The sequence below is a fragment of the Pelodiscus sinensis genome, chromosome 23 (genome assembly GCF_052426305.1).
Source record: "Pelodiscus sinensis isolate ZL-2025 chromosome 23, ASM5242630v1, whole genome shotgun sequence".
Classification (NCBI taxonomy): Eukaryota; Metazoa; Chordata; order Testudines; family Trionychidae; genus Pelodiscus; species Pelodiscus sinensis.
This window is the reverse complement of record NC_143074.1, coordinates 22,737,934-22,762,945: the sequence shown is the minus strand read 5'-3', so window position 1 is coordinate 22,762,945 and position 25,012 is coordinate 22,737,934. Positions and strand designations below refer to the sequence as shown.

General features: G+C 41.1%; 1 protein-coding gene across 7 annotated transcripts in view; it reads left to right on the top strand.

Annotated features, from left to right (window-relative positions):
* NACC2 (NACC family member 2) overlaps positions 1 to 23,741 on the top strand; it is a 153,259-nt gene extending 129,518 nt beyond the window's left edge. For all 7 annotated transcript variants that reach the window (XM_075905540.2, XM_075905542.2, XM_075905539.2 and 4 more), the window contains exons 3-6: positions 7,539 to 7,706; positions 11,245 to 11,350; positions 14,893 to 14,990; positions 17,068 to 23,741. In XM_075905540.2, coding sequence (XP_075761655.1) covers positions 7,539 to 7,706; positions 11,245 to 11,350; positions 14,893 to 14,990; positions 17,068 to 17,567 — 872 coding nt within the window. In that variant the 3' untranslated portion in view covers positions 17,568 to 23,741. The remainder of the gene's footprint in view (positions 1 to 7,538; positions 7,707 to 11,244; positions 11,351 to 14,892; positions 14,991 to 17,067) is intronic.
* Positions 23,742 to 25,012: the final 1,271 nt, after the last annotated feature.

Genomic DNA, 25,012 nt, shown 5'->3' with positions numbered 1-25,012 from the left:
TAAAATAGCTGTGTTAGAATACAATTTTCGTAATTAGCTAAGAGAATAATTTTCTCTCCTGGCCCTCTGATTTCTTGAACGTATGTAAAGAGGGCAAGAAAGAAGCCAAAATCTTTACTTGAAAGAATACATAGTATGCAGTATGAAGATAGTCCGAGACCAAGCTTAGAAAAGAAATGTGACAATTTAAACCACAGACGGCAGCAATGTTTCTGTGAACATCTTGAAACCAGATAATTGCAATCTCTATAAAACTGTTTGTTTAACTGCAGTGGTGGTTCTTTGAGTCAGTTGCCTCTGATACAGATCAGTGAGTAGTTTGACCCTTAGGATCAGCAGGAGGCAGTCAATAGAAGCTAAGAATTAATATATTTTCCAGAAAATATAAAGTAACATCAAACTGGGCACAAACATTGAGGAAATGGAGAAAAATGGGTCTCCTGTATGAATAGGTGTCATACTCATCAGATAGAGGTGATCTAATCTGCAGCTAGTGAAACGCCTCAAATGGTGCTGAAGGAGAATGGGGGAAGTTGTAATGCCAAATAGAGAGTGAAGAAAATCTTTGACTTTGTTGGCTGCCTCCTGTCTAACCAGTGTGAATTGTTCTGAACTTGTATCTACCAAATCACAGAAAACAACTTGTGGGTAACACATTCTCCCTCTTATTAAGGGACTCAACAGCCTGTGGAAACGTAAGGTCCACATGGGTGTCATTCTGCATCAGACCTTTTTTGGCATTAAATGTCTAGTTTCTGTTTCTTCACTGTAAAACACAGATGTTTAATTTTAGACTGGCAGATGTTTCACTCCTGTCAGATCTGAAAGAAAGGGAAGACATGAGTATTTATAAACCAGTAATATTGTTCCTGTACTTCCAGATTAACTCTGTTTATAAATAGGACACAAATCATCTCTCTACATCATAGTAGACTGTTGCAAATAGCACTATTAGTAAAATGTGTATAGTTCCATGGGGGCTATTTTATCATTTTTTCTTCTTGTATGCACACATGCATGTGTATTAGGGATGTTAAATTGCAAGTAATTGACTAATCAAATAGTCAGTGCATTTTGCATCAACTATTCGATTACTTGATAGGACGCCTCTGCTTTTGAAGTGTAGCAAAGGCCTTAGGGCTGTTGCTATACTTCAGAGGGGAGCCCGGGGTCAGCTGGGGACTCCCCTGCTGACACCAGGCTCCACAGGGCACTGCCCCTCCCCCCCCCCCCCCCCCCCCCCCGCTGCCTCTTTCTGATAGAGGCAGCAAGTGTGGGGGAAGCAACTAGTCAACTAGCCTGTTGACTATCCGATAGTTGATTAGTCCTTCACATCCCTAATGTGTCATTTATCTGTAAATGTGTATATTGCTTGCTGGTAAATCTACTAAGAATCTGTTACAATCCTAATCTTCTATGAGTCTAAGAGACCTCCAGGGTCCAACACCCTGCTCAAGGCAGGGCCAGCTTCAAACCCAGGATTTGGCACAAAGTTTTCACCTAAGCAGGTAGCTCTGAGGTAGTTTTCTATACTGAAATCCAGGAAGTTTCCTCTCGTGATTCAGTTGCCACATGTTACGGAGCCCTTCCAAGTTTCAGACCCAAATATGTATTTGTGTATGTGTGTCAACAAAGTATATTGGTGCTACTTCATAGCTATCGCTGCCTTTTTAAATTATTATGGCTTTCTTCTGCTTTAGCTGGTAGGCTGCTTTCTTATATTTGTAAAATATAAAATAGCTACAGATGTGGGTACTGTTTTCATGTCTGCTATCTAGCAAGTGTGGGAAGTGGATTCTTCTTATACAATCTTTGTTTGAAAGAAAACTTCTGACTCTGTGAGGAAGGGAGGGGCACGAGGCATGTGATTCGATATTTCAGTCATCCATTGTAGGTGAGAAGAGGATGATTTTGTGGACAGCACAATGGACTAGAACTTCTGGGTTTACACTTCCTATGTGAACAGAGTGTCAAGTCACTTTTAATTGCTGTCTCTGTTGTAAAATAGGAACAATACTGCTTTCCTACCCCTCAGAAAAGTGAATGAGCAGACTTCTGCTGTTTGAGATAGCAAGAGCCAAGAAGGCTGTGGTCTTTAGGGAATGCAGTCAACAGCTTTACATTTGGATGCCTGAAACCAGACCTCAAAATCTCAGCACTGATACCCACAGGTGCTGGGCACTCTCGGTGCCCATGAAAGTTAGAGGGAGACATGGTTGCTAAGCACGTCTGAAAATGAGGTCACCTATTTAGGTACCCCAGTAAGTACCTAGCCGCATGATTTGAGCACCCCAGTGTGAAAGAGCTGGCCACTGACATTTTACCATCACTTGTTCTGAACAGAGGCCTGTCCCCTAGTCCCATTAACAGCCTGTCAATAGAAATTAGAGGCCTGATACATTGTTGGCTGGGGCTGCACCCTAGTCCCATTTCTCCTAGTTACAGACATGGGGGGGAGGGGAGCTTGGGATTCTGGTACAAGAGTCCCCCTTTTACCCTCTCTTCAGCCCTGCCAGCTTACCTGTTCCCCATCGTCTAGGTAATCAGAGTTTTGTTTTTGCTTATAACTTCTACTTTAGGTTGCTCTACGTGCAGTAATTAATTTTTATTAGATTTTTTTTAACGTCACACCAGTCCTATTCAAATGTATAGCTCTCTTGAATTATTGCTGCTTACAAATACATAATAAAAGGCAATATAAAATACTTCTAAAGATGTAATGGTTTGTAACAGCCCTTGTCAGCTAAAACTGTGAAGCTTAGAAATGGAAGACCTTGTGTAACAGGCTTCTGAGAGGCAGGGAGCATCTTAAGGGTGTGCAGCGCTCGGCACCACCAAGGAGGCGTTGCAAGGGTCCAGTGCCACAAGTTGTTGAGTACCAGTCAATGTTCCCTCTAATCTTTTCCATCCATGTGCAGAATAAGTTTTATTATGTGCGCCAAGGCAAGTGGGAATGTGCACCTCCAATAGAAACACAAAGCTAGCTGTGGGCGCTCTGCTAATCAGCTAGGAAGTATTTGAATTTCTCCAGAGTGGCCACGCAAGCTCGCAGCTTACAGGGAACACTGATACCAGTAAGTTCTATTGCTTTCATTACTTCCCAGGATTTGGCACAAAGTTTTCCCCTAACCAGGTAGCTTTGAGGTGGTTTTCTTTACTGAAATCCTGAATGTTTCCTCTTGTGATTCAGTTGCCACGTGTTACGAAACCCTTCCAAGTTTCAGACCCAATTATGTATTTGTGTATGTGTGTAAACAAAGTATACTAGTGCTGCTTCATAGAGACCACTGCCTTTTTAATTATTTCTTGTTTTCCTCTGAGTTAGCTGGTAGGCTGCTTTCTTAGCCTAGTACAGAACTATACTAGACAATACTTCCCATTGTTTGCCATTTCATTCAAAGGAAGAGGAGCTGCTGCCCTCTGAAGATACAAATTAATTAGTAGCAAATACTATCCCGTTCTGTAGAGCGGAAAGGCCAAACAGACTTTCTGTCTTTGAAAACATGGGATCAAAATGTGTTGTACTCTGCTTTTTTATTCTATAGTTAGTTTTGTGTGCTGTGGTTAATATCTGTTGGAAGTACAGTATCATTTAAAAAGGGATACATTTTTGGTGAAGTTTGTTGAATCTTGTTTGAGTTGTACTAATTCTTTAACCAAAACAAAATCCACGTATGAGGTAGGTGTCTGTATATAAATGAGAATTTTTATAAGGAGAGGCAGTAAGCAATGGAAACAGCATTGAATTATATTCAAATGGATTAATCTGGATTGTACTGTGGGGTTTTTTTTTTTCTAGCACAAATTTGGACTGAGGTTTTTTGTGATACTTCTCTTCAAAAAAGAGACTGTTAATTCAGCTATGGCCTTTGTTGTTGGTTCCTATGTTTAAAAACAGGGCACTTATGCATAAATCAAAATATTTTTTAGCCAGATTTCAGGAAATGGGACTGATACCAGCTCCAGCTGGAATTAGTAACTTTAGGAAATTAGCAGTTACTGGGGCAGTATAGTCACTTAACTGCATTATGTTGCTTTCTTTGCATGCTTTATTGTTGCAGCATCCAGACTATTTGGCCCAAAAATCAATATACTTTGAGAGTCACTTTGTGTGACATGCACAGGAACATACTGGATTTACTGTTTGCCCATCTGGTGCAGTTGGTTGCTCTGAGTGTAGTATATATTTATAACAACAAATAATTATTGTCGTTTGTTGAGTCATTTATTCGGGGGAGTCGTGTTTTAGCTCTGCCTGCTGTTAAAGCTGCTAACAAACTTTATCTAACAAGATGAATTAAATTCACATCTATGTGACTGTGGAAAATAATTATTAACCACCATTTCATGCTGAATGTTTTTGTTTATAATACATAAATATCTGGTTATATGATAGTTAGAAACCACAGGGTCTGTCTTGTGTTGTGAAATGTTTGTATTTTTGCTCTGTTAGCTGCAATTGTTCAGAGATACTTTTTAACCTTACACTAACATGGAGCCATTTCAGAAGCCCTTGTAAAAATTAATGCCAGTATGCACAACTTTTTGTTCTTATCCTTTTAACAGCTTAAGATTATCTAGTTTTTAAAGTGGCAATAATAGTTTTGGCACTTTTCACCCAAAGCCATTAATTAAAATAAAAATCACAGCTTTAAACAGATAGCGCAGGGAGTTTTGTTTTTGTGTGTGTGATACTTTACACCTTTTGCTCAGCAGGATAAACCATGACTGTGTAGAAAGAATTCACAAGCTGCTGGAACACTTTCTCAGGCAAGCTTGCCCACAGTTAACACAAACAATATGAAATTATCTGGCCTAATCTTTATCCCTTGCTGTGGTTTTTGCATTTCAAAAACATTGTGGCTACAATACAAAAAAAACCTGCTGTTCAATTTTGATATTTATTGACTCCTGAAAATATGCTATTCTTTTCTTAAATAGCATCTGCTAAGGACATCAGACCTAAGTGGTCCCTGTATCCTCTAATGCTGTGTATAGTATTTGTACTATAATTGAATATGTCCCTGCCATAAGAAATGCAAAGCTGTACCGTATAGAGTGTGCTCTCATGGACTGTAAATGGGAAAGAAAGACTGGACCCTTGTACAAGCTGTGTGCCCCTAAACCTGTCTCCAGAATATGTTTTTGCAGTGGTGGAACTTGCTTATCTGAGCAATTTTGGAAAAACCAAAGGAACTATGAGGAGAGGAGGGGAGCTTTTTGTCTGAATATTAGTGCTGGATAAAATACTCTCCAATTCTTTTAATCTCTGTCAGTTTAATGTCTTTCCCTTTGCAGGGTATGTCTGTACTACCGAGAAGATTGAAGCAGCCACTGTCGATCTAACAGGGTTAGAATTAGCAGGTGTAGTGAAGACATGCTAATTAGATCTGAGAGGGGCACTCCAGTAGATGCTGGAAGTCCTGCTTCCACGAGGAGTAAGGGAAGTCGAAGGGAGAGTGTTCTCCCTTGGACTTCCTGCAGCGTGGACAGCGCCAAAAGTCAAGTTAAGGTACTTCAACTTCAAGCTACGCAATTAATGTTGTTGAAGCTGTGTATCTTAATTTGACTTTATCCTGTAGTGTAGACATCCCTTGAGTGTCCAAAAGCATCAGCAAGATGCCAGCCCCTTTAGATGCTCCCACCACAAGAACTGGCTATTTCATTCTTTAAAAGTGCATGTGAATATTTAGAAATTCTACGTATAGGAGCTTTGAAATAGAGAGTGGTTTCTGCTAGTGAAAATGTCTTACGTAAGTGAGCAGCACATCAGCATTACAAAGTACTTCTGCTTTGCATAGATAATTTCTCCTACCAACATGCCCTGATTATGCTTTTAAAATATCATCTGGGTTGTTTTTCCACGGCTGGTTCCTCATCCATTCATGGAAATACCAGGCTGTTGTTTTAGGTGCATTGGTACTTTGAGATGATCTTGTTTAGGAGATGAAACCACACGCCTCAAACAAACAAAAAATCCTTTCCGTTTTAAAAGGCTTCACACCTAATAATAATACTGCAATATATTACTACACAATCTAGCCCAACATTTTTGTTGCCTTTTACAACTTTGTGTCCCATAATGTGCTGTCACATAACAAAGCAACGTTGCTTGACATGTCCTAGTTAGAACACTAATTTCTTTGTAAAGGAGACCTTTCTGTTGTGGTAACTGTAGCAACAACTACAAAAGTTTCCAGGTTTGCTGTTCTATCTGAATGGGAAACATCAAAATAATGAGAGTAAGATACATTTAACAGGCTAAGTTATGTGCTTATTTGATCCAGTGTGTGTGTGTGTGTGTGTGTGTGTGTGTGTGTGTGTGTGTGTGTGTGTGTGTGTGTGTGTATTTATTTATTTATTTATTTATTTATTTATTTAAGACTAAGGCTGTATTTATCCTTTTCAGGAAGCAGTCCTGGTCATATTTATAGACTTTGATATATGGTATCAAAACTTGTTAATCAAAGTAGCTCATAATACAGTTGCATATGTTTTTAACATTTATAAATGCTTAAAATATATTGTAGATGATGTGATTGACAACTATGCACACCTGTATGAGTTCTGTTTTGCTGTGGTATGTAATTTTAAGCATGATAATGGACTTCCACTATAAACATGTTTTAGAAAGCTAATCCTGTCTCCATGTTCACAAAACCTAGCACTGTGCCCTGTGTGTTAGTAGTAAAAATCATTGGGTTTAGTTTTTCAGTATTAACATCTGCTAATAGGCTGTGGCAGGCCCCATCAATTGTATGTAAGGAAATATTTTAAAGGAATCACAGCAATATCCTAGAATTTCAGTGTAATTTGTCTTTTTTTTTTTTAAGCCAGAGCTGCTTAAAACAGTGGGAATGATAGAGGAAAAGAAACCTAGGAATCCTATTTTGATTTAGAAAAAGTGAGTGCTGGTGATATTGAGTAGCTGAGAATAACTTTTGATTGGTTCAATATGTAGATAAAGGTTTTCAGCAGCAGAATATTAAAGAAAAGTACTTATAATAGTGAAGTAGCTACTAACTTAATTGGACAATTTATGGCTTATTTGAGAAACATTTCCATAACATTTTATTTTCTGTTAGTTGCATACAGCAGTTTGCCTCTTGTCTTTAGAAAGCTGATTCTGTATACTTATGTTTAGAGAGTGATCTTAGATATCCAGAAATAGCAATTTTTCTAAATGTTTAACATTTAAAAAAAAAGCGTAATTAGGTTATGTTATCCCTCTCTTGGAGTCGGTTCAGGGCAAGGCTCCTGTAAGATCTATTCTTTTTGAAAGAGATCAGAAAAAAATGAAGTCCTTGGATTTAAACTTCAAGGCAAGGAGATCTTGAAGATCACAAGATATTTGCCCTGGGTCCTGCATAACGGTGCTCATTGCCTGCAGATATAAAATGAGCGTGCTTTTGAGTAGATGATTAACCTCAAAAGCGTTGTTGTGAAAAAGATCTCGAATCATCAAAATCTAGCTGTGTTAATTTGGATCCTGCACCTTAACGTTATTTAATGGTTTTCCCTGATCGTTTTTTTTTAAGTGGCTCAAGAGAAGCCAGAGCCGATCCCACTAGAGAGTCGTTCCTGTGTCCTCATTCGACGTGATTTAGTTGCTCTCCCAGCAAGTCTTATCAGTCAGATCGGCTATCGATGCCACCCAAAGCTCTACTCGGAGGGAGATCCCGGAGAAAAACTTGAACTTGTTGCAGGTAATAACTTTAACATTTGAATGACTGAAGATTAGAGAGTAGGTTTTTTTGTTTTGTTTAAGAATTCACCCCTTATCTCATATGAAACATAGTTGCAATCATATTGTATGCAAATTTTCCCCTTTTTTGTTTTACTATGAAGAAACGTGCCCATTGCTAATCAGTGGGGGGAGGGGGAAAGATAGAACGTCTAAAATTTCCTTTAATTCACTGTTAGAAGAATGTGTCATTAGCAGGAGTTATTCAGTTGAATTAATTTAGCATTTTAATTGAATTCCCTAAGCTTGTATTCTTCCTGATTGGTATAGGCTGCATCACAACAAAATTTTAATTTTGTCTCACAGATTAAAAGAATTAGGATTTTTTTTCCAAGTATCACATTGTGGACACATCTACACTGCAGGGCAAAAGTCGAATTTAGATACATAACTTCAGCTACGTCAATGGCATAGCTGAAGTTGAAATGGCTGAATACAGCTTTTGGCACTGTCTACACAGCAGGACGTCGAAGGAAGAACACTCTTCCTTCAACTTCCCCGCCTCCTCATGAAGTGAGGGTTACAGGAGTTGGAGTAAGAAGCTTGTTATTTCGAAATAAGCGTGCCGTGTAGACATAACCTATAAAGATTATAGAGCAGTGGTGGTAGGATTTATGGAAATGAACACAAATTTGGACATTTTAGGTTTTAATTAAAACAACAAAAATTTTACTAGTGGGTAATAAAATTACACTTCTGGGCTCCTTAGATGTGAGTTTTGAGACTCGATCCCTAGGGTTGCATTTGGTGTATCTGTGGCAAGGATGAAGCTGTAATCTTCTGGCTAGTCACAGGTTGAATTGATCCCTTCTTGCAACCAGCCAGACAATAGGACCCCAAGGCCTGAAATCCATTGAACATTTTGAGGATGGATAGTGGGGGATGTTCAAGGTTTTCTGAAGCATTTCCCTCTTTCCACCAGATTTTTAGTCTTCTCCAAGTTCAGTTGTATCCAGCTACTGTTTATCTGGATGCATGTTTTGGCCAAGGATTGAGAAAGTTGGAGGATGGTACTGAGAGCTGTCGAGCTGAATGATGGAGATGCAAAATTTGCAAGACTTAAAACTGTAGTCTTGTCCTCTAATGGCCAATAAACATCTCATGGCATTGTTATATAAGAGTACTAGGTTGACCTTGCTGTCCAAACCAAATTCCAAAACCCTACATCCCATTGTAGTTTCAGTTGGATATGGTGTTCTCCACTTCTTTCCCTGCACTGTTGGATAGTGTTATGATCTGTTGTTTTTGTCCCCAGAAGTGTTCGCATTTGGGTAACATGATTCCTATGTAATATCCCTTATTCACTTCACAGGTAGTTATGAGGATTCATTAATACCTGTCAAGTGCTTTGAGTTCTTCTGCTGGAAAACATTTCAGAAGGGAAAAGTGGGGTAGCACTAGTGATCCAAACCAGTTGTCCTGTCTTTGTGGCCATTGTATATCTTGGGTACAATTCTGCGAATAGCACACATTTATCTTCAGCCCATAGTAAGAATGTTAATTAAAAAAAAACTAGGCAAGTTTCTTTCTGATCAGGACATTGTCATCAATAGAAAGTCAAAATAAAACACACCTACCATAACATAGCATAAAACCACAAGTATTTATTTTGTAAGTAGAATATTCATTTTGTATCTGCTTGCATTTTATGTGAGACTTCTTAAAAACTGCAAGTGGTGCAGATTATTTTCACAGTGAGAGCTGCAAATTGGCTCGGAGCATCTTTGCTTGATTTACATTTTTCAATTTGAAAAAAGTAGATTAATATCTCTAACTGATAGTGGCTGCCTGGGTTATTTTTTATTATAAAAGTGAAGTTACCCTTGGTAGCATGTGGCTTTCTGTGTGATGGCTTATCTCTTAAAATACTGTTACTGAATAAAGGCTTAGCAGCTAATTACTGTTTCAAACTTAGCAAAAACCAATGGGAGTGGTTCTGCCCAAAGTACAAAAGAAAAATCTTTCACTGTGTGTTTAGTAACCTCCATATATGAAACATTTTCTTTCATCTCAGATTTTTTTATGCCAATATTGATTCTGAAAACTTTGACAAGTTTCTCTAGAAGGGCCTTAAATAAGCCTTGATATGATCATAGTAAAAGTGATTGATAGATTTAAATGTGCAGCGCATAGTGAGAAGTGGCAAATTTCAGAAATCCCATAGTGCCACTTGCTGTTCTCCCATTCTAACTCTTACATTCAACAAACGTGTCAGAGGAACAGAGGGAACCATCATCTGGTGAAAGATGAAGCAGTCATCTTATTGCTTGCTGTAGAACAGCACAGATGTTTGGCTCTCCACTTCACCACAGAGGAAAAGGGTCAAACTCTGATCTTACACCACTGTAAATCAGGAGTGACTCTGTTAAATTCAGTGCAGCTACTCCAGAGTCACTCCATCTGTCTCACTAGTTTTTTAAACGTTCTTTGTTCTTAATTTTAAAGATAAGTATGGCACTAATCATCCATAGGCTTTTCTGGAAATTCAAGAAGTAACTTTATTTCCCCTGTAGGTATCAGCTTCTGCAAGGGAGTCTGTTGCAGGTCTACATATGACCTACTATTTAACCTTAATTTAAAAAAAACCACCTTTTATATTATAACTATGTGCTTGAAAAGAAAATATACATTGCCACAGCTTTGTGAAAGCAGGCAGATTTTGAAGCATATAGTAAGTTTGATTTTTTTGCAAGCTGTGCGCTATATAAGAGTTGGATAATGAAAGGGTAAGAGACCTACTATAAAACACTGACAATCTGTTTCCAAACCTCTGCACATGTAAAGCTTCCTTAGCAAGGTTGATTTCTCATCTGCAAACATACTTTAAGCCAATATATTTGAGAGCCAGCAGTTCCTAGGCACTATAGAAACTAAATTCCCAGCTCACCAAAATTACCAGCGGGGGTTGCACTGTGTTTCTTGGAAATAAATTGATTTGTAAAATAAATATATTCCTCTTCCATGCCAGCCTCCTTTTTTAGTCTAAATGTGTGTTCTACAGCTCTTTCCTTGACAGACGGAGAGGCCAAATGGATGGTTGCTCTGGAAGGATAGTAGTAGTCTATGTATCATTTTAAAAATGAAATAAATCATAGCAGTGTGTCTCTTACGTAACTAGATCTTTCACCAGACTGCAGTGGATTCTTTCTGTTTGGCTAAAATCAAGAGATGATTATTATAGGCTGTGATTCTCACTATACCCCCTCTCCCACAAGGAGTGAGGTGCCTATATGCCATAGATCCTTAACTCACTGGCTTCTTTGAAAATCCCAGCCATTATTTATATGCATTATTTACATTCTATGAATTCCAGTAGTCCTTTGAGGATGTAAGTGAGATCATGACCCTGTTGTGCAAGGCACTATATAAATGTATAGCAGGAGACTGCCCCTCCTCTGAACAGGAAAACAAAAATATTTTGTGCTTCATTCTGTAGTGAGATGCAAACCGTTGGGAAAATCAGTGTGTGGATTTTAAACTGTACATTTTAACTCTTGCAGGCTCAGGTGTTTATATCACCCGGGGGCAGCTCATGAACTGTCATCTATGCGCAGGTGTTAAACATAAGGTTCTTCTGAGACGACTTCTAGCCACTTTCTTTGATCGGTAAGTTCCTTTTTGTGTTTAGACCAGGCAGTACGAACCTCCGAGTGTTTCCTGGTTTTAAATGTACCTTACAAAATATTAATTTGAGCCTTTTCCCCCCTCCTTTTCTGTTTTTCTTCTTTGAGGGATGAATAGGAAGCACTGGTGCTGACTTTTGTCTTTGACGGTGTGTGTCTTTGGAGGGGCCTCTGCGAGTTTTGGGGGGAGGCTATTTTCAGCATATATACACCTGTCTTTCATGCTCTTCTAGTTACTGAATATCTGTGTCTCATTACTATTTTAATAATGATTAAATTGTAAAAATACCAATCATAAAATTGTAGAACTGGAAGGGTCCTCAAGAGGTTGTCAGGTCCAGTCCCCTGCCCTCGTGGCAAGGCCAAGCACCAACTGCATAATTACATTATCGAGAGTTACAGTATATAAAAATAATTGCTCTCACCTACAACCTGTCTCCACCGATGTCCCAATTTAAAGACATTACATCTCGCTGTAGCATTTTAAATAAAATTGTCTACAGTACTGTGGCTCGGGGGTACTCGGTACCGGGTTTGCTGTGGTGCTGTGATGCAGCGGCGGATATAGGGCGGCCCCGCGCTTCAGTAGGCCCCGCTTTGACGTGTCCTTGAGCGCTTTGATGCGGCTTTTGTTCCTCTGGACCCCAGTCGGGGTCCGCTCCTTCTTGATGGCCACCAAGGGGAGGCCCTTGCGGTTCCTGGAGAAGTCCACGCTCCACAGGAGGAGCTGGGCGAAAGCCACCGCTGTCTTCTGGGCGGCTTCTTTTTTCTCCTTTTCTTTTGGCTGCCTGGGGCTGCAGATGCCGCGGGAGCAGCAGCGCCTGGTTGCGCTGCATTCATCCCAGCGCAGAGGGGGCGCAGTTTCTCCGGCCGCCAGCACCATCTTCTTTAGAAGCCAGTTGGCTCTGCACTGCCAGGCGCTTCGAGCGGAGCTGCTCTCGCCCCCTCACGCCACCCACTGGAAGCCAAAACTGAAACAGGCTGCTAATATAGCCTGGACCTGGACGCAACTGAATCAACTTCCCGGACCTCCTGCCTCGTCCTCTCTGCCTCTCCTTGAAAAGTGTGTGTCTGAAACCCCAAGAGACACCTGAGGCCTCCTGTTATTCCACACCAGCCAGGCATCTTGATGGGAGCTGGAGGGTGTTTCTTTCTCTAGCCTTGCTCCTAAGGAATGACCCATCGCTTGCTTGGAAGCAAGGTGAAGGGAGAAGAACAGGGCGGGGGGGAGGGGACAACAACACCAGAGCTTTGCACACACCCACAGTTCTGCGCTCAGACTGGACCAGTATTTGATTTTTTTTCGCTCAACGAATGTTAAATTTCCCTGCCTTGTCTCTAAACTGAAAGAGGAACAGGAAGGAATTCAACAGATGATTTGGTGCCGGTGGGGAGGAATGGTTTTTAAACAAAGCGGGTGAATTTATCAGACAAGATTATCAAGGATCCAACCCCATGTTCTAGAGGTCCCTAAACTCTGAATGCCAGATGCTGGGACCAGAGGACAAGCGATAGATCACCAGGCAAGTGCCTTGTTCTGTTCATGCCTTCTGAAAGATCGGGCACTGGTCACTTCAGCTGTTTGTGTTGACAGTCGAGGTGAACAAGCTGTTGAGAGGTTTTCCTCTTGTGGGGTCTTGCACTAAGTACTAAGGCAGTGTTTTATGTGAGAAAGCACCACCTAGCAACAGTAATTACTCATGCCAAATATAATATCAGAAGCTACTATTGGAAGAAGGAAGTAGGAACTCAGGTTGTCTGGTTTTACCTTTACATCACCTTTAAAGGAACAGGTAAAGAAATGTCTCCTGGGCATAGATAGGAAGAAACTTTGGATAAAAGATTACCCCCCTCTTCACTGTAGCCAGTTTAATAGCTATGGGGGGAGAGGGGTTCTCTTTGAGTTTTACAGACTATTTCTTTCATTGATCTACATGGTCTTCATGATAGAAATCACTCCAGGTTACAAGCAATGCATATTCCACCAGATTACATTGCATATAATTATACTGTGTGCGCATATAACACATTAAAACTTTGTCTCACTTTGTGGCCAGCTAAGAAGTACTATGTAGATAGCCTGCAGGGCTGAATCTGGGATATGTTCATTTGTATGTTTCTGAAAATGTGTTCCTTAAATGAGAAATTATCACATAGATATAGATGGGAGATTTTTCTCAAAGGTATATCTGATAAAGTTGGACTTCCAGCTCTGAGTTTTCATTAGAATTAGGCTATTTCAGTTGGACCTAATTGCTATTTGTGATTTTGAAAACCATTCTCTAAAGGTCTAAAAGGATGCAGAATAATAGGAGTATTGAGAGTACAATCATGCAGGATTTCACCGCTGTAGGGGTTTAAAAATTATGTTGGCTGGTGAATGTACTGCTTAATGCTTGTAGTCCTCAGTCACACGTATTTGTCACATGGTTGCTGTTACACTTGTTTGTGAAGAAGGATTTTTAAACTTTTTTGAAAATGACCTGTGTAAAGAAATGGACTTTAATGACATAATTGAAGAATGTGCTGCCAAAAGAGCTAGACAGCTATAATAGACTTAAATACAAATGAAAAATTTTAATAATTAATGAAGAATTTTGTTTAAAATTAAAATTATCCAACTAAATTAAGTTTCTATCAAATTTACCCAATTCACAATTTACATGAAAATAGCCTTGAATTTGCGCATTTGACGCTTTTTTTCTATAATTTTCTCCAAAGGAGGCCCCACAAAATTGTGATGTCCTGGGCCCCGCAAAACTCTCATCTGCTCCTGCTGTGATGCCAAGCCTCATGCAGAAGGGACCCTGGTGCCCAGACTCTGGCCCCTCCAACCGAGACCCCCAACTCCACTCACCAGGGCGGCTGGTATGCTAGGCGGGGAAAGGCTTTGCCTTCCCAAACTGCAACCTGGCCCCGCCCACACTCCGTCCCCAGAAAGCCTGCTGTAGATGTAATGGGGGCGGAGTGTTGCTGTCTCCAGCACCTGCCCACCCCATACTCCAGTGCCAGGGATGCCAGTCTATGTGCCACCCTCACTCCCCCAGGGTGCTGGGGCCATGTACTGCCCCGTTTCCCCATGGTGCTGGGAAGGGGGGTGGCTTGGCTCCCGTGAGGGCGGGGTTGGGAGCCAATGCTAATGCTGCTCAGGTTCCTCCCCCAAAGTCCCTCTCTCCCGCTCATTCCTCTCTGCCCCTTTCCATTCCCAGAAGACGCAAGTGGAGGCTGAGCAGAGGTTTGGACGGAGCTGGGGGTGGTGCCCACAAAAAATGATCTGGCTCTGCCCATGCAAAGCACACCCTGTTCTGGGCGGGGAGCGGTGTTTGAATCTCAGAGTACCCAAGGAGTCAGCGCTTGTGATCCGAAGTGCTAGTTTTTCTGATTGCTAAACTTGCAAATATATAACTTGTTGCTGTCTGAAAGAGAGCACACTCAGCAAGACAGTGTCTCTCTGCTTCACTTTAGATGTTCACTCTTGCCTGAAATTCTGGGTCTAAGATCTGCATTTCTCTCCCTTTCCCTCAGGAACACGCTTGCCAATAGCTGTGGAACTGGAATTCGGTCCTCCACAAGTGATCCTAGCAGGAAGCCGCTGGACAGCAGAGTCCTTAATGCAGTGAAATGTAAGGGGGAAAAGATTTACTGCCGCTGGGTTAGAACAGTAGAGCAAAAATCAAAGCTTAGGAAAGAGTTGAAATTTAAACAGGGGAAGTCTTCAAGGTGGTATCATCCTTGACATTGGTTATGTGAAAATTCAAATCTTTTCACTTAAACATCTGATGCTCTTAAAAATAACTTATAATCTTTGTCCAGAGTTGGTATTTTGTGCTTAACAATATCAGTGTGACACTGTTCATGCTATCTTGCATGTTGTTTAGCAATTTAAAAAATGTCAATTTTGCAGTACAGTACTTCTATTAATAGACGAGATTTTTTTTTTAAACTGGGTTTATTGATAGCTTTTAAAAATAATTTTCTAAACTTGGAATCTGACCAAGGTTCTGTATAATATCAAGCAGTTTATTCAGTCTCTACATAGAGAATCTAAAATCCATTTTACAGGTGGTAATGTAATAGATTCTACTGTTTTTAAAACTGAAACTGTCCCAAAAGGCCATAAGGTAAGTCACTATACATTTTAAATAATAAATGCTCTTTAACTTCAGTGAGTCAATGGCCAAGGTACTAAAAGCAAATTCCTGGATTTGTGATAACCCCACTACCTGGCGCTGTGTGTTTAGATATGCTGATTTATGCTACATGAGCATCTGGCCCATGTTCTATGTTCTGACTATGAGAAAACTAATAATCACAAGCATTATCTGAAGGAAAGGATTTTTACACTTAAAACTGTGTGCAAACAAGGCACAAAACAAGTGGTTAAAAATGTGCCAATTTACAATCATTCTTTTGAATACAGGAAGCACATTATCAGGGTAAATGGTGCTTGCTATCAACAGCAAGTAAGGAACTCTGCAGATTATAAAAAGCTGGTATTTTAGTACACTGAAGCCCATTTCACATATGCTTGATGCACAGCACAAACCAGGGTACTCACATACTTTCCCCCTCAATGGAGTCTGTCTGCATAGGAAATCTTCATGTAAATATTTCACTAGAAGCTGAAAGTTGAGTGAACTATTTTTTAAGATTTGCTTAATAAATCTCCCCTCACACAACTGCTGTAGAAGCTTGATGGGCCTTCTTGCCCCAATTGCAGACCTCTGGGGCGTGGAAGGAGGTGAACAGGTAGCAAAAGACATTGATATGTGAACATCAGAAATATTAGACTGCATTAATTATTACCGAAGCCAGAGATTGTTTGTGGTGCTTTACAAAGCAAACACTGAGTCCAGGAGAGGGAAGAGCCTTCATGTTATAGGCTCAGACTTGCAATGTGCTTAGCACCTCCCCAGATGCACTCTGCAGATGACCGTCCTGTCCCAATATAATTTTGATAAATAGCCATGGATGTCCTGAAATCATAATACAGGGCCAAAAGGATTTAGGACAGTGGGGGCCGGGGCCCTCTGCCAGAAAAATCCTGGAGGTTTTAATGTGTATGTAACCCATTTCATTACTGATAGTTAAATGAAGGAGTGAGTTGAATACCCCCAGTATACAGCGAGCCCTGAATGAAGTAACAACCAAAGACTAGTCACCTGATGCAGACACTGATGAAGTATCTTTACTGTCCTAATACCATCCCATTCGTCACGGCTGTAGAATGCTCTCCTCTCCACTATGTGGCTAGTGATGATTTACCTCTAAATAAATGTCTAGTAAAGCCTTACTAGAAAATGTGACGACAATTCAAGGCATGGAGTTGCCTGTTGGATCATAGTGATACCATCTGGAATACAAACTCTCACGTTTCAGTGCTTAAGCCAGCTGGGATCTGCTTGGGTTTTAGGAATAAATTGCCCCTATGGATACGTTGTCCCATAATGGGTTTTTTTGCACCTTCCTCTATAGCATCTGGAAACGGGATATTGGAGTAGAGCTGAATCAGTGGTCTCATCCAGGATAACAGCTGAGTTCTTGTGATAAAACTATGTTTTGTGCCCGGTATAAACATAGCTGCATGTTGTTATTGTCTTGTGGTGCAGTTCTGAGATGGGACAAAGGCTCTGATCACACAGAAGTCTTTGTATTGCTTACTGGAGTAGTCCTCAGTGAAATGTGTCCCTGTCTTTGCAGTGTATTGTCAGAATTTTGCCCCGAGCTTTAAGGAAAGCGAGATGAATGTTATTGCAGCCGACATGTGCACCAACGCCCGACGGGTCCGCAAGCGCTGGCTTCCCAAGATTAAGTCCATGTTGCCAGAGGGAATGGAGATGTACCGCACTGTCATGGGTTCCACAACAAACAGTGTCCCCCTGGATCCAGAATTCCAGCCCAGCACTGCTCAGGTCTTTGAGCAGCGACTTTATGCAGAAAGGAGGAGTGATTCGGGAACGATAGTAGCGTTGAGAACTAACACAGTAAACGCAGATCTAAGCAATGGATCCAACCAATCCTTTGAACAGAGTGAGGATGCCGAAGGGGCTGGCTCTGTTATACAGGAGGCAGCTGGAACAGATGCTGTGGTGTCAGACACCCAAAGCACTCCACAACCTTTTGAACAAGGGTCCGGTTCCACTAGCCGGCCAGAAACTCCAGTGAGAAGACAAGATGGTACTTATGGAGGGACTTTATAAAAGAGAGAAACCATTTTGTGACCTATAAGGGATCTGTAATACTAAAGCTGCTTGCATGCATTACTAATACAAAAAAATGTGATCAAGCCTCTTACCTACTGAACTGCTACTGTTGCCTGAAAAAAATGTGATTTTTATTCTGCTTGTATTTAAAATTTATGAAGGAAATAATCGCATTCGTTACACTGTAAACGACTCGGTCTGTGGAGACCTACTGAAAAAAAATGGGCTCCTTTTTGATATTCCTGAGATTAGTCTATAAGATTGTAGCTTTTCTTTTTTTTTTAAGAAGGGGAGGAAAAAAGCTTGAAACTCCCTGCTGCTGCGCCATCTCATCACCACCCCATGCATTATTCAGCTCCGAAGTAAAGCCATCATTAACTTCTTCCTCTAAAGCAAGTTTTACCGTCACTTAACAGGAAAGAAAGATTGCTAAGGTAGCAGTCGCCTGTCCATACGACCGGCTCTAACAAGGTGGGGTGGGAAATTGCTAAAAATACTTTTGGTGTTAAATGATCCGCGAGCAGATCCTTAACATTAGTGTTACTAAGCATGATGCTGTAACCAAGGTGAGAGCACTACTCAGTGCCTGTCCACTGATGATTTTGTTTTTCAGTTGCTAATGGATAGGGGTAGCCATACCTTTTCTTTTCTATTTGTGTGAGAAGGGAGGACTGCATGGTGATAGCAGATTGAGTCCCTCGTGTGATATTCTCCTGTAGTATGACTGTCTCTTCTCTCCCGGAGCTCTCCCCCGCCTCTTCCCTTCCCATGGGTCATACCACTGGCCCCCCCTTAATCAGCTTCTACAACCTCCTCTCCTGCTGCCCCCTCTTTTCCCTTGTGACAGTGATGAGAGTGGACAGCCGGTCCATTTGCCAGGCAACCCCTTGGCCACCTCTTTACAAGGCTAATACCCCTTCATCTTTGATTTCAGTCCAATTGCTGAGACAGATTGTAAGAGGATCAGAGAGAAACTGAACTGCAGAAGTGGGAAAGCAGGTAGGTCTAGATGGAGATACTTTTTGTCCTTAAAAATCTTATGGGCAAAGGTGATAGGGGAATGGTGATGAAGTGGAACTGGCAGATAGAGTGAGCCTCTGTGAGGATTCAGCCTTACCTAGGAATGGTTTGAATGAACTTGGTTTCCCGTGATGTGCTTGTGAAGGGGCTTGGAGTGAGGGAGTAATCTGATGTAACTTGTCGGCATGCTCGGAGTGCACCATTGATCACACCCTCCCTCATGCTGAGGTGCACTTGATAGGGCTGAAGAAAATTAAGATTCCTCTGCAGCCCACCCATCACCTCTGTTAGAATTTCACTGGGCCCTGCAGGAGCCAAAAGTCTACAGTCACTTTCAAGAAGCTAGTTTTCACCGAGCCTCACAACAGATGCATTCAGCCTCTCAAAGGCGCTATTACTGGCAAGAGGAACAGAAAGCCACCTCGCTCTTTACGCTAAACAATAGAAAGCTTTGCTCCAAAGAGACCATACTCGCTTGTGACAGCAACTCTTCCCTCAGTGGGGTCCAGCAAATTCTGATTGGCTTGAGTAGAAATGCCTGGTTTCCCTGACAGCTTTCGCAGTCTGTAAGCTCCTAACACTCCTGCCCAGTGTTGTTAACATTTGAAGTAGATGAAATACAAAGGGAAACAAAAGATCAGATTTGTTCTCATAATTTTTGGTTCTCTCTTTCCATGAAGTTCTTTTTCCTTCTTCCCACTCACGCCAAATACCTCTTCATAGAAAGAGTATCCAGGGGGAATAGTGGATCTCTCTTATCCAAGAAATCCTTTGTGCCCTTCTGGGTACATTTCATGGCATTTGGCCTGCTTGGCCCTGTGTCCAACAAGACAGTTACGCGTGCATTCTTACGCAGTAACACACAGCGCATTGTGTCTGACTGTTAGGGCAGGATGCTAAGGGAAGGGGAAGCTGGTAGGGATGCAGGTCTATGTGCAAGTGGCAATGGGAGTTTGTCCTCCAGACAATGGGCAGATGAGTCACCGCTGAGTGCTTTTGTTCTGGAAACGGAAGGTCAGACTAGAGCAGAAATTCCCCCAAGTGACTGTAACCCTTTCCTGAAAGTAATGACCCCACCCCTTCTTTCCTCCCCCCGAGCTTCTACAGACATGTAGAGGGCCCAGCGTGGCACAGCGTTCCCAGCATGCGTGTCCCATCGCCACGCTTCAGACATCCGTTCCACTGTGGTCTTCGTCCTACTTGCAGAGGCGAGAGAGGGTTGAGAGGTTCCCCGGGTGGGAGTCAGGGAGGCTGTGAGTGTGTGCTGAGAGCCAACAGGGAGGCAGGTGTATGTTGACAAGGGAAACCCCAGACGTCCATTGGCATGGAGCTGGTGCTGAACACTGCTGAGTCTGAAATGCTTTTAAGATATTTGTGGGAGGTGGGGGAGGAAGGGGATTGATATGGAAGCCAAATGAGGCTAGTTTTGGTTTTCGTTTTACTTTTGTTTTTACTGTGACTAACATGCCTGCTTGCGAGTTACTTTCCAGTCCTTGGAAATCAAAGTTTGAAACTATGAACAAGTGCCGAGTGCACAGTCACTTCCAGAGGCTGCGGGTGGCCATTTCAAGTTGGTTTGGGCGACTGATTTCACAGACAGCGCTTTGCTCAGAGGGGTACTCCGCTGTGTAAAGGGGGAAAGGGGACAACCCAGCCTTTGCCATTTTTTTCTTCAGTACTTGAAGCTGTGTTTGCATCTTACTAGCAAGTTCTCGAACACTTGTGGTGGTCCAACCTCTTTCTCTGAGTAAAATGAGATCCCTTTGCCCTGAATAAAATACACAGTGGGGACTATTCTACCTGACATCTCATGTAGCTCCAAGTTTTGTATGATTTCAGTCTGGCTCTTTTAGATGTAATGGAGCTGGTATTCTGCCTTCCCCAGTCACATGGATCAGTGCCCTTAAGACCTATGCAAAGTGGTGTGGTTAGGTGAATATTGTTTGTGTGTATTAAAGAGTTGGGCATTCACAGGCCGTATTTGCACTTTGCCCACCTCTGCAAATAAAAATTTTCCTCTTGCTATGTTTGCAAGGCCCTTCTCTTATCCACGCCCAGTCCAGAGCTTGCTCTGTGTGCATGGTTTATCTGTGTGGCTGGCAGAATATCACACGGAGTATGCACCTTTTGAGCTGCATGGTATATTGGTGCTTATGTACCACTTGTCAGGATACGGCCCTAGGAACAAATCTTATTAGGGACCATAGAACTAGGCTTGCATGGGGCTGCTTTTTTCAAGGAATTGATTGGTCCAGTTCTTTAGCCATTTCACTGTCACCCTCGGTAAATGCTGACAATCTGTCTTGAGTAAACTGATCGAAACCTCATGGTAGGCTGTCCCATTTGACAGAGGGCCGGGGGGGTGGGGGACAGTCAGCAGCGTTCTCTGTTCTCACTGTAAAACTTTCAGCTACTTGGCAAAGTTCACTCCAAGTGAGCAACTTCGCTAAGTCAGAAATGACATGAGCTGGGAAATAGAGAGATTTAAGTCCCTGCTTTACATACCTGCCCATGGAGGATTCGGTCCTCTAATCAGAATGATCGTTTAAGTACTGCCTATCCCTTTACTTATTTTTCAAAATGATACCGAACATTCCCTCCTTCTTTGGTATGGCCCTTGTAGTGTTTGGCAAATTGAACCCTCCCTCTGAGACTCACAGTTAGTTAAAGCTCTTCTGGACCAACCGAACCACAAATGAAGTGCACGTAATATCCTGAATTGGGAGACCCTAGACGGAATTAGCAGCAGAAGTACTTGAATGATTTAGAATGGCTTAGGACAGAGAATCTGAAGAGAGTAGAGTTGCACAGTGGAAAAAAATATATATTTTTATATCTAGCACAACTTCCTGTAATTTCTTTTATTTTTATTTTATTTTTATTTTAAATTAGGAAGGCAAACTTTGAAAATGTGAAAGGGGAAGGTTGGTTTTTTTTTTTCCTTATCTGGTAGATGAGGGCAAGCATTTTGCACTAATGTTTCCTGTGTGTGAAGGATTAATGATATGTTTGAAAATGTATATGGATGATGATTGTATTCTTTGGAGGGAAAATAATCCCTTTAAAATACTGAATGTAAAGTGATAACAGAGCAGTCCAATGATTGTATGGGGCTTTCCTGAGTGCCTTAGAATTTTTTGATCATTTTCCCCAGGAAAACAGATTAAGAAAATCAGATCATAACCAAATCCCCCCTCCTCTTTGTTTACGACACCCTCTTAAATCATAGAATTTGGGGCTGCTTTATAATGTGAATATGAAACTGCATTCATCTAGCTCTGGTAGTACGAATCGAAGCATCAGTATTTATGGTATGTCTGCACCTTTTATTCGTATGCTTGACTATTAGCAATATTACATGTATATTATATATCTAAAGTTATATCAAGCACCTTTTGAAAAAAAACTGAATGGCATTTAAGCTTACAAGTTATATGCAGTTGCCATCTGGTATAGAACCCAGACTCTCTCCTCCTTTGCTAGCTCAAATTAAAAAACAATGTCCTGATGGCAGTTGCTGTGCCTGTGTAGAAAGGTAGCATGACCTTCTACTGTCTCTCTATCCACCCTGTGTTAATACTATGCAATTCCAGTTTTAGCAAAAATTGGTCGTGGAAATATCAGCATATGATGGGGTTTGACAAGCTGATTGGCAGTCGCACCATGCACCTTGTTACGGCAAGGTTGAATCAATGCCAAGCCGTCAATTTATTGTAGGTTGCCCAATCTTTCTGGGCCGCTGCCTCCTCACATATGCCGGTGTAAATCAGTAGCAACTCCACTGCGTTACATGGCATTGTACTGGTGGAAGTCCAGTGGAAGTGAAAAGAAAATCAGTCCATCATTTTTTCCTGAGAATGCTGCTCTCTGGGTCACTAGGAAAAACATGTGAAGAAATTCACCGTAGGGTCTCAAAAAACGGAAAGTAGGTCCACTTGGCCTAGCATTGTGGACTGCTTGTTTTGATAATTCCTTAGCAAATGTAAACTTTTTGCAGTCTGTTTGTGCTGGACACCTCCTAAGGGGACTAGAATGATTGCTCTATAAATTCCCACTGTATTCACACACGATCGTATACACTTTACTCGTTCTCTTTCCTCTTATTTATTCTCTTGCATTGTGCAGTGCTTTAACGTGGAAAGAGAAACAAAGGGTTAAGCTCATCTTATTCCAATCTTTCTTGAACATCGACACAAAACTGGAATTGTTCCCTGTTTAACACATGTTTAAAGGACCATAGCATTCTAGACATGGTATTCTGCAAAGGACTGATGTGTTTCCGCAGTCATTTTACTGCTAAGGTTTTGTTCAGATTGCTTGTTTTTATGGAAATATCTTGCTGCAAGTGGAGAAGGGTGTATGGCCCATTAACCAGCTGAAAACTAAGAGACAACCCCTGTTTGCTTCTACTGGCAGTAAATCCTAAACAGAAAATTGAGAGTTCATATCTGTCTTGGGCTTCAACTACTGTTTCAAAGTGTTCCTGCTGTATAAATTCGTCATTATGTCAACAAGCCAGCCCCAGACATGATTATTACCATGCCCAAGATATTCAGGGCTTGCTATGAGATGGTTATAAAAATGATGGCTTTAAAAAAAGTAAATACAAAAAAATGTTGAAGTCTAAAGCACTCGAATTGGAAAACCTTCAAGTGTTCTGATCAGTTTCTTCCATTCTACGCGTTTTGCACACGATTGTGATTTTTATGTCAAAATAAAAGCCAAAACTTGCAATACTATTTTTAGCAGACAAAAAACACACACACAAAAAAAGCCGAAGTATAAATGTATAAATATTTTTGACTTGAACATTTGGATGGCACTTGATTCAAATAGAACATTAATCCTTTGGACAGAATGTTTGGAAAAGAGACTTAAAGTACAAGGTTGTTTTTAAAGAGTCTGTATAGGGTATTAAGTAGTACTGTAATTCATGACTGTTAAAAACCTTTCTGTGCTGTAAGAAAAATTTCACAGTACCACTGAGTTATGTTTATCAACTGTCTCAGCCACAAAAGACGCTAGCTTTTTTAAATTGTGCATTATTCACTAGTATTTATGTGCTGTTACTCCGTATAGTTAAGACTGTTATTTTGTAGCCATGGCTGACACGATGTATCAGTAACTAAAATAAATAAATAACCCCCAAGAGTTCGGAGTGTGCTCATAGCTGTTTTCATATGATGAGAAATCCATTAAAAAAAGAATCCAATGTGATCATTAATTGTAAAATTCATATTTACAAAATAATAAAGTAAATTAAATTAAAAGTTCTTCTGTGTCTTATTTTCCCCTCCCCTTTTGTAATATGGACACACAGGTTGGCTAGTAACCATGAGTGGTGGGTTAGCAGTAGAGGTGAGAAATCTCAGGTGACTGCATGGTTGTCTTTTTTTTGCATCTCAGCTTTGAAAAAATGACTCAAGTCTTGTGCTGGGCTGAGGAGCTAATAAGTGCAAAGAAAAAGAGCAGATGGGCAGCAAAATGACGGCAAGTTTTCCATGTCCAGCTGTAAGTATCTGATCTGAATCCACTGAAATCAGTGGAAAGATTCCCATTGGCTTTCTATGCACTTCATAAAATCCTGCAATGTGAAAAATAGTGTTCTGCATTCTAATCTCTGCCCCATTCTTGTAATAGGCCTGAATCGTCCATTCTTAAAATTAAATAATAAAAGAAAAGCTATGTAGGCAATGACTGCTAGTGGCATGAAGTTACAAAAATCCCAAATGTGTGCAATCTAGCAGTGCTGAGGACCCACAGGAATTGTATAGCGTTGTGCGTTTGAGTGGCCGTATGCAGGGCCTGATTATCCATTAGGCAAAATAGGCACAATGCCTAGGACCCACGCAAAAGTTGAGGGCCGACAAAATGTAGGGCCTACAAAAAAATCATGATGGACTTGAAAATAAGACAGCTAAATGAAACTTAATAATTTGCTATCTTTAGTCAACACACCACACACAGGTAGAACATATTTACTATTAGGCATATAGGTGATAGGGCATTTCTCCCTTTATATATTTATATATAATCTAAATTAAAGGCCTACTGTTATGAGAGTGCCTAAGGCCTACGAAAGCCATAATCAGGCCATGGGTGTATGAAACCTGCTGTGCACTACACACTATCTGAATGGGTGTAAGGAGGCTTGAGCCCTGCTCACACCTGCTTTCCCTAGATTTCTTCCCCGTGCTACCAGAGGAAAGGTTGGCATTTTTCTTTATAGCTGCTCCCTCCCGAATCTGCCACTGATTCAGTGCGTACCTGTTAACCGCGGCCTGCCTCAGTTTACCCACCTATAAGTGATATTTCCTTTCCAAACAAGCTGTTTGCGGTTTATTTCAAAAGTACTTCTGATGGAAAGGGGTAGAAATGTGCTGTTGCTATAACTTACGACTGAAGAGCGGCTTCTAGATAAT